Raw genomic sequence first — 10899 nt, forward strand, 5'->3', positions numbered from 1 at the left:
AAAGGATTTATTAAAAGTTCTTTTCTTTACAACCAATTAATATATATGTGTCATCTTTTCAGATTGGGAAAAGGAGTAATTGTACTTTCTGCGGGGTTTTTCGACGGCAGGCTTTGGACCGTGGAGCCATGATGCTGAAGGTGGATAAAATCGTAACTGGCCACAATGCCGATGATATTGCAGAAACTGTTATTATGAATATTATGCGTGGAGATGTTGCTCGTCTCCAACGTTGCACTGCCATAACTACTGTAAGTTGGCGCAAAGTATCGATATATAAGATTTCAGCTTTTTTAGAGTCTGTCTACAAACGTTAAGTATAACCTTCTAAGTTTTCTTTTCTTTTTTTTTGAAAAAAAAACAGGTTTACTGTCATGTTCTAAAACAGAATTTTTCGTTGAGCGGGATGTGCAATTAGATTTCCTATTACTCCAAAAACGAAGTTATAATTTGAATTTCAAACTTCAGTCTTAAAATTGGAAAAGTCTTTTGAAGGTAAGAAAAAAAAGAGTCATAAGAAGTAAGTTCAAAACTAAAACAAATTCAACTTTCACGAGATATGATGGTACATTCCCAATTCGCCTTTTTGATTTCTTTCTTAGACCCGGTGTTCCCGGTAGTTTCTTATAGTGAAATTGGGAAACTGCTAATGTTAGAGCAGAACCAGAAAAATGTTATTTTGAATACTGTACTGGAAATGTGAAGTCGACCAGGCATACACAGTTGGCTTATCAAATGTAATGGTAATTTATTTTTTGGTTATATCGATCATCATTCAGTGTTGCTTTTCAATCCACCAGTGGTTCACATAGGGGGCCAAAATTGTCTAAAGGTAATAAAATGGTGGAGTAGAGCGAACTTTTGCTGTATAAGGAACATTTTGGGAATAGGAGCAGCATGGCTAGACAGTTGAACCAAACGAAACATTGAGTCGGATTCTTTTAAATTACTTGTTTTCTTATTAATATATTTTATTTTTGTTTTAATTTTGGGCTATAATTCGGACCTTAAATTGTGATAAAGTAAATTAAAAGAAAACAACTAAAGAATGTATTTCTACTAAAACCAAGACCTAAGTGCTCATATGACCCTTGTGAAGAGGTCGGATGAGCCAAGAACTCATATGGTATGAGCCCTAGCAAAATTCTAAGAATCTATAGATTACTTTAAAGGAAAATCAGAGGCTTAATGCCGATCGGGATTTAAAATAAGAGCTCTGAGTCACTATTTCCTTCCAAATATTAAAATTCATTAAGATCCGATCTCCTACTCGTAAGTTAAAAATACCTCAATTTTTCTAATTTTTCCTCCCCCTTCAGCCCCCCAGATGGTCGAATCGGGGAAAACGACTTTATCAAGTCAATTTGTGCAGTTCCCTGACACGCCTACCAATTTTCATCGTCCCAGCACGTCCAGAAGCACCAAACTCGCCAAAGCACTGAACCCCACCACCTAACTCCACTAAAGAGAGCGGATCCAGTACGGTTACGTCAATCCCGTATCTACGAAATTTATAAGCGTTTTTCAAGATTTCCGGTTTCCCCCTCCAACTACCCCCAATGTCAAAAGATCTGGTCGGGATTTGAAATAAGAGCTCTGAGACATGAATTACTTCTAAATATCAAATTTCATTAAGATGTGATCACCCGTTCGTAAGTTACAAATACCTCATTTTTTTCTAATTTTTCCGAATTACTCTCCCCTCCCAGGTCCACCAAATAGAGCGGATCCGGTCCGGTTATGTCAGTCACCTATCTTGGACTTGTGCTTATTCTTTCCACCAAGTTTCATCCTGATCCCTCCGCTTTAAGCGTTTTCCAAATTCCCCCCCCCCCCTAATGACACTGGATCCGGTCAAGATTTAAAATAAGAGATCTGAGTTTCAAGGTCCTTCTAATTTTACAAAAAAAATAAACCAAGAATATCAACAATGGGTTGCATTTACGTGTTTGAAACACATTACACGTCCTCCCTCCAACTCCCCCAAAGTGAGCAGATCCGTTCCGGTTATGTCAATCCCGTATCTAGGACTTGTGCTTATTTTTCCCACCAAGTTTCATCCCGATCCCTCCACTCTAAGCATTTTCCAAGATATTAAGTCCACCCCCAACTTCCCCTTCACGGGATCCGGTTGGGATTTAACATAAGAGCTCTAAAACACGATATCCTTCTAAACATCAAATTTCATTAAGATCCGATCACTCCTTCATAAGTTAAAAATACCTCATTTTTTTATTTTTCAGAATTATCCCGATCCCTCCATTCTAAGCGTTTTCCAAGATTTTAGGTTCCTTCGCCCCAACTCCCCCCATTGTCACCGGATCTGTTCGGGATTTAAAATAAGATCTCTGAGACACTATGTCCTTCCAAACATCAAATTTCATTAAGATCCCATCTCCCGTTCGTAAGTTAAAAATACTTAATTTTTTCTATTTTTTCGAATTAACCGACCCCCCACTCTCTCCAGATGGTCAAATCGTGAAAACGACTATTTCTAATTTAATCTGGTCAGGTCCCTGATACGCCTGCCAAATTTCATCGTCCTAGCTTACCTGGAAGTGCCTAAAGTAGCAAAACCGGGACAGACAGACCGACAGAATTTGCGATCGCTATATGTCACTTGGTTAATACCAAGTGCCATAGAAAACTCACCCAAAAGTTCAAGTCCAAAACAAGCCTAGTGTGAAGAATTTCAGCTTCTAAAGATGAGCCTCAGTGATGCTGTAGCTGATATTTCGTCCGTACATACCTTCCTTGGCTGTGACACTACATTAAGGCTACACGTTTTCAATAGACTGGTCAGGTTCACGCTTCTGAAATGTGTTAATAATTTTCACAAAGCTGCTCCAGTGTTCAACCAAGACACAGTGTCGTAGAATAAACAGGTCAAAGCTGGAAAACAAGCCCTGATCGGCATTTATAAAGCTAAATTACGACAATATAAATATAAAGCTTTTCATAAGACGGAGCCTTATAGTCAGCAAACTTTTAATGTCAGCCCTGAAAGACTTGCTCTTACACCCTTAGCTGAACAATACTATTTCTATCCAGCCTTTTTCTGATGGCTGAGTGAAATAGGAATCCTTCCAGCCTGGACCGTACCACTTGAGGTTGGTGCCTTCAAGATGGTAAAATCTTGCTAGTCATGACAGATGCGGAACCTGCGCAAGAGTGGCTACTTAGTGTTATCATGTGCATATGCAAGTCGGGTTATCAACCGGCAAGATGCTTGTGTAGAAGATCTGAGCTGCGATACACTTCTGTGTGTCCAGAACCTTTAGGTGATAACTGAGTGAACGTTTTTGAGGATTAGCAGAACCAAAACGAGTCTGAAGCTGAAACAGGCTATTAGTGCATAGTCAGTGCGAAGCAATGAATGCTGTGACTCTAATTGATAATAAAACACCAATCAGTTCCAGTTAAATTTGTCTCTCACTTTGAGGGAATTTAGTAAGCTTTTACCAGTTACGTTCGATGTACAGTAAGTTTTTAGAATATTATTTCTCAACTCCGGGTAAACGACACAACGGCTAAATCTCACTGCTATTTTTTGCTTGAATTTTCTCGTCTTGCAGGTCCAGTTCAGTAGGAAACAATCGTCTTCTTTTTCTTTTTTTATTATTATCGTTTTTCTAAAGAAAATTATTTGTTTGGTTTTTCGCTCAGTTTTGGCTCGATGAATTTGAGGTCGAAAGATGTTTTATGCCTAAATCTTGTGTAATTCAGTTTTTTCTGTTTTTTTCTTAAATTCAGCTTTTATGCATTTTGGGTGAAACTAATATTTTCCAAACTAATATTTGTTCTCAACAGGTCCGAATCCATAGTAAAAAAAAAAAAAAAACCTTAAAAATCCACTCAAAGCCAGAGTATTTATTTTTTATTTTGGGCTAAAATTCAGACTTCAAGTACGATTGTGGATTATTCACCGGTTTCTGACATTTGCGAATTTTAGTATCTTATTCTTCAGAATTTTTTTTTTCTGAACATTTTACTGCCAAAAACTTTTGTGTTGCTATTTGTTCCACCTCAAACCGTAGAATGACCAGCCTATTAGTTTATCTGTTCCAATCTGTTGTATTAGGGTAAAATATGAAAATGTTTGCTTTTTGTCCTGTAAAGTTAACACCAGATAGAACAAGAGCCAAGAGCTATATGGTATGAGCTCTAACAAAATTCTAAGAATCAATAGATTGATTTAAAAGGAAAATCAGAGGCTTAATCCGGTCGGGATTTAAAATAAGAGCTCTGAGTCACGAGGTCCTTCTAAATATCAAAATTCTTTAAGATCACATCACCCACTCGTAAGTTACAAATATCTAATTTTTTCTAATTTCTCCTCTCTCTTTAGCCCCCCATATGGTCGAATCTGGGAAAACGACTTTATCAAGTCAGTTTGTGCAGCTCCCTGAGACACCTACCAATCTTCATCGTCCTAGCACGTCCAGAAGCACCAAACTCGCCAAAGCACCGAACCCCTCCCCCCCAACTCCCCCAAAGTATCTACGACATTTGCTTATTCTATCCACCAAGTTTCATCCCGATTCCTCCAACCTTCTTTGTCCTCGGATGAAATTCGAGTTGAAAATGGAGCATCTGAGACATAAGATCCTTCTATATATCAAGTTTCATTAAGATCGAATCTCCTAATCGTAAGATAAAAATACTCCAATTTTCACGTTTTCCAAGAATTCTGGTTTCCCCCTCCAACTCCTCCCAATGTCACAGGATCTGGTCGGAATTTAAAATGAGAGCTTTAAAGCACAAGATCCTTCTAAATATCAAATTTCATCAAGATCTGATCACCCGTTCGTAAGTTACAAATACCTAATTTTTTCGAATTACCCCCCCCCCCCCCAAACTCCACCAATGAGAGCGGATCCGGTCTGATTATGTCAGTCTCGTATCTTAGACTTGTTTTTATTCTTTCCTTCCAGTTTTATCCTGATCTCTCCGCTTTTAGTATTTTATAAGATTTACGCCCCCCCCCCCAAATGGCCTCCCCAATGACGCTGGATCCGGTTGAGATTTAAAATAAGAGATCTGAGTTACGAGGTCCTTCTAAATATGAAGTTTCTTGAAGTCTAATTTTTCTAATTTTTCCGAATTAACCCCCCCCCCCAATTCCCGTAAATAGAGCGGATCCGTTCCAATTATGTCAACCACGCATCTAAGACGTCTGATTATTTTTCCCACCAAGTTTCATCCCAATCCCTCCACTCTAAAGCGTTTTCCATGATTTTAGGTCCCCCCAATGTCACCAGATCCTGTCGGGACTTAAAATAAGAGCTTTGAGGCACGATGTCCTTCTAAATATCAAATTTCATTGAGATCCGATTACCCGTTCGTAAGTTGAAAATACCTCATTTTTTCTAATTTTTCAGATTTAGCACTCCCCCCCCCGAACTGCCCCAAAAAGAGCGGATCCGTTCCGGTTATTTCAATCATGTATCTAGGATGTGTGCTTATTTTTCCCACCAAGTTTCATCCCGATCCCTCCACTCTAAGTGTTTTCCAAGATTTTAGGTTTTCCCCTCCCAACTCCCCCCCCCCCAACGTCACCAGATCCGATCGGGATTCAAACTAAGAGCTCTATCCTTCCAAACATCAAGTTTCATTGAGATCTGATCAACCGTTTGTAAGTTAAAAATACTTCATTTTTTCTGTTTTTCCGAATTAACCGGCCCCCCACTCCCCCCCTCAGATGTTCAATTCGGGAAAATTACTATTTCTAATTTAATCTGGTCCGGTCCCTGATACGCTTGCCAAATTTCATTGTCCTAGCTTACCTGGAAGGGCCTAAAGTAGCAAAACCGGTACAGACAGACCGACAGACCAACAGACAGACCGACAGAATTTGCGATCGCTATATGTCACTTGGTTAATACCAAGTGCCATAAAAAAGTAAGATAAAAATAATGAAAGATTAACATTTTATATAAAGCGCTTCCATCTCCAAATGTGCTAAACATTAATATACATACATAAAAAAAAATAATATTTACGCTACCCATAACAATGACATTTTTTAAGACTAAAAATAATGGCACAAGTAGGTGTTGATGGAGATATCAACACCTATTTCATTTTGACTAAGAAGGGAAAGTTTCTTGCCCACAAAACAAACAAGCAGGGGATTATTTTCCTTCCTATGGTACAGCTTGAAGAGAAGGGAATTCGAGTTCGTCATACTACTGGTGATGTTGATTTCCTTGTTACGAGGACAACTATTATATTGCAACTAAGACGGAAGTTTCGGTTGTCGGTAGTGACATAGATTCTTTGGTTCTGCTGGTCCATAACTCAAAAGAAAACACCGTGTTGAAAACTAGCTTAGTTCGAGGCATTTCAGTATTCTAAAAGTGAAGCAGAGCCTTAGCGGCGCTGTAGCTGACATTCCGTTCTTGCATGCTTTCCTCGGTGTGACAAGACTGCATGCTTTTTGTAAGCTGGTCAGGCTCGCGCTTGCAAAACATGACAAATATTTTCATGAAGCTTCTTCAATGTTCAACCAAGACGCAGCGTAGAAGGGCAAACCGGTTAGAGCTGACAAATAAGCACTACCCAATCTTTATTAGGCTAAATAACGTGAAATGTTCCTTTCCCCCTGGCACAGGGTTTTGGTCACTAAACTGTCAACGTCAATGCCTTTCTTCAGACCTGAAAAACTTGGAATCCCAATCTCAGCTGAACAGTATTACTTCTATCGACCCTTCTTTCAGATAGCTGAGTTGGGTAGGAAACGCTCCCGTCTATACTCTTCCAATTGAGGTTGGTGCCTCAAAATGGTGAATCTGTGCTAATCATAATATATGCGAAACCCACACAAGAGTGGCTACTTCGTGTCATTAGGTGTATGTGAAATTTCATGAGATCTGAACTGCGATGCCTTCCAGTCAGATCAGAATGCAAGGGCGAGAACTGCACATATGTAGTAGAAGACCAGCAGAACCAAAACAAAACCGAATATTTTTTTTATTTATTTTTTTTCCCTTCTCCTGATATGCTGCGGGTTTTACTACCATATTAACTGATGGGATTGTCAATTAGTAAATAAATTTTTAAGCCTTCCGAATAGGTATAAAGCATATATTGTTTTACTATGCATAGTTTATTTTCTCTCTCTGTAAACAATTTGATTGAATGCTTGATAGTCTTTTTTAATAATAAAGAGGTCCTAATTTCAAATAAGATATGACTTACGGCTCCCTGATCTTCTCTCGGTTGGGAATAGAAGTATAATATTATGTTTCTCAGCGGATCATTTACATTTAAAATGAAACTTTAAACTTAAGCAATTTATGCATTTTCCCAAACATTTGCTTCCAACTGAAAAAAGATTCTTTTGTTTAGAGGTGAATGAATAAATAATAAATTTTCGGGGAGAAATTTTCATTTTGGGCGAAGACAGACATGAAATATTATCTTTATTTCTGTGTCAAGAGAGTTCACTACACATGGAAATCTTTTTGTTTCCATGTAATGAAGGATGTTAATTTAGGAGAATGGGGAAATGAGACAGCTTGCATCGCTACTTGGTTTGAAGTAAAATCGGTGGTATTGTTTATAACACAAAGCTGTTACCCTTAATTTTTTTCTCTTAGAAAAAAAATTACAGCAGTTTTGTAGATAGAATCGGGGCTCTATAGATGCTATGTCAGCTGGTTTGGTGAATTTATTACAGCTCCAACTAATATCTCTTTAATTTTGCCAGGGGTAAATTTTTACATATATATATATATATATACTAGCTGTTGGGGTGGCGCTTCGCGCCACCGCAACACCTAGTTGGTGGGGGCGCTTCGAACACCCAAGCCCCCCCGCGCGCGTAAGTCGTTACGCGCCATATTAGTTACGCGCCATTGTAGTTGTGTCCCTGTGTCCGACCTGTGAATATATATATATATATATATATATATATATATATATATATATATATATATATATATATATATATATATATATATATATATATATATATATATATATATGTATATATATATATATATATATATATATATATATATATATATATATATATATATATATATATATATATATATATGTTTTTAACTACGTAAAACTTGCGAATATACAGCATTCTTGGCTGTCCCATTGTCTGTGTATATAAATAGATTGTCAGGTTTACCGACTCTTGAACATGCAACATATAATTGTCCATGGGAAAAACAATCTGTATTCACATCTATACCTCATTATTCTAATGATTGCCCTTGAGCTTTGTTGATGGTGATTGCTAATCGAACATTCCCTGTGTCCCCGTCGTCATTTATATATCCCCCTGTGCCCCCCGGCGTCCCCGTTGTAGTTGTGTCCCTGTGTTCCGGTCGTCATTTATATTCCCTGTGTCCCGGTCGTCATTTGTGTCCCGGTGTCCCAGTCTGTAATTTCTCTTTGAATGTCGCGGTCGTCATTTATATTCCCTTTGTCCCGGTGTCCCGGTCGTCATTTGTGTTTCGGTGTCCCGGTCTGTAATTTCTCTTTGAGTGTCCCGGTCGTCATTTATATTTGTCCCGGTTTCTTTCTCTTCGAGTGTCCCGGTCGTCATTTATATTCCCTATGTCCCGGTGTCCCGGTCGTCATTTGTGTCCCGATGTCCCGGTCTGTAATTTCGTCAGTCGACACACAAACATGACGTCACTCGACAGACATAACACACAGACAACTTATTTTTATATATATTTATATATATACTAGCTGTCGGGGTGGCGCTTCGCGCCACCCCAACACCTAGTTGGTGGGGGCGCTTCGCAACCCCCCCCCCCAAGGCCCCCCGCGCGTGTAAGTCGTAACGCGCCATAATAGTTACGCGCCATTGTAGTTGTGTCCCTATGTCCCACCTGTGAATATAGATATATATATATATATATATATATATATATATATATATATATATATATATATATATATATATATATATATATATATATATATATATATATATATATATATATATATATATATATATATATATATATATATATATATATATATAAACTTGCGAATATACAACATTCTTGGCTGTCCCATTGTCTGCGCATATAAATAGATTGTCAGGTTTACCGACTCTTGAACATGCAACATATAATTGTCCATGGAAAAAACAATCTGTATTCAGATCTATACCTCATTATTCTAATGATTGCCCTTGAGCTTTGTTGATGGTGGTTGCTAATCGAACATTCCCTGTGTCCCCGTCATCATTTATATATCCCCCAGTGCCCCCCGGCGTCCCCGGTGTAGTTGTTTCCCTGTGTTCCGGTCGTCATTTGTGTCCCGGTGTCCCATTCTGTAATTTCTCTTTGAGTGTCGCGGTCTTCATTTATTTTCCCTGTGTCCCGGTGTCCCGGTCGTCATTTTTATCCTGGTCGTCATTTGTGTTCCGGTGTCCCGGTCTGTAATTTCTCTTTGAGTGTCCTGGTCGTCATTTATATTCCCTGTGTCCTGGTCGTCATTTGTGTCCCGGTGCTTTGTTGATGGTGATTGCTAATCGAACATTCCTTGTGTCCCGGTCGCTTTCTCTTTGAGTGTCCCGGTCGGCATTTATATTCCCTATATCCCGGTGTCCCGGTCGTCATTTGTATCCCGATGTCCCGGTACATATATATATATATATATATATATATATATATATATATATATATATATATATATATATATATATATATAAAAATAAGTTGTCTGTCTGTGGATCAGGTGACGTCATGTTTCTGTGTTGACTGACGTCATGAAATTAGTTGTCGTCATTTTTGCTTTGACGGTGACGTCATTCAAGGTATTTAAGACATATGTTCACGTAGAAATCTATTAATGTTTAAGTTTACAATGACTGATGAACTTACCATGGCAAAAGCCGATGAAGATGCTCAAAGAGTCTATGCCAAAAAACTTGCTGCTGATAGAGAAAGTCAGAAAAGAAAGCGTGCCGAGGAATCAAAAGAACAGCAAGGAAACAGGCTTGAGGCTGATAGAGAAAGAAAGAACAGAAAGCGTGCCGAGGAATCAAAAGAACAGCAAGGAAACAGGCTTGAGGCTGATAGAGAAAGAAAGAACAGAAAGCGTGCCGAGGAATCAAAAGAACAGCAAGGAAACAGGCTTGAGGCTGATAGAGAAAAAAGAACAGAAAGCGTGCCGAGGAACTACCAGAGCAACGCGGAAGCAGACTTGCTGCTAAAAGAGAAAGTGAAAAAAGAAGGCGTGCCGAGGAATTACAAGAACAGCAAGAAATCAGGCTTGCTGCTGATAGAGAAAGTAAGAAAAGAAAGCGTGCCGAGGAATCACGTGCCGAGGAATCACAAGAACAGCAAGAAATCAGGCTTGCTGCTGATAGAGAAAGTAAGAAAAGAAAGCGTGCCGAGGAATCAGAGCAACCTGAAAATTATCGCCTGGCATTCAGGTACAACCCAGTCGATGATTATAGCTTGAGTAGATGTGTTCAAATCGGGACAATGTCTAAAATTTGTCCCTATTGCAAGGCCTTGAAATTCAATGGTGAAACAATGGGAATGTGTTGCGCCTCAGGAAAAGTTAAACTTCCTCTATTGGCTGCACCACCAGAGCCATTGAAGACGAATGAATGCTTGCCTGAAAAATTCTAATTTATGGGCACACGTAAAAATATTAAAATTAACTACAAATATGCGTGTCCGATTGCAAAACGATGACTCTGTCAAACATTTTCAGATCAATTGCTGACAATTGGAAACGGAAAGCTCCCAGTAGACTCAATTTCAGGACGTATACAACTACCTGCTGATTTCTGTAATTTAGTGACGTCCAAAAATGAATTGATTGAAAAAGTATTTCCGAATATTCTAAAAAATTATAAAAATAATAAATGGCTAAGTGAAAGAGCGATTCTGGCACCCAAAAATATAGACG

The 10899-nt window shown here is 38.6% G+C and overlaps 1 protein-coding gene across 1 annotated transcript in view; it reads left to right on the top strand.

Annotated features, from left to right (window-relative positions):
- LOC136029926 (cytoplasmic tRNA 2-thiolation protein 1-like) overlaps positions 1-10899 on the top strand; it is a gene marked incomplete at its 5' end in the record, with an annotated part of 101890 nt that overhangs the window by 68171 nt on the left and 22820 nt on the right. Inside the window, 1 exon segment of the mRNA XM_065708458.1 lies at positions 63-251. Within this exon segment, the coding sequence (XP_065564530.1) occupies positions 63-251 (189 nt within the window).

This window comes from Artemia franciscana, chromosome 1 (assembly GCF_032884065.1).
Source record: "Artemia franciscana chromosome 1, ASM3288406v1, whole genome shotgun sequence".
Taxonomy (NCBI): domain Eukaryota; kingdom Metazoa; phylum Arthropoda; class Branchiopoda; order Anostraca; family Artemiidae; genus Artemia; species Artemia franciscana.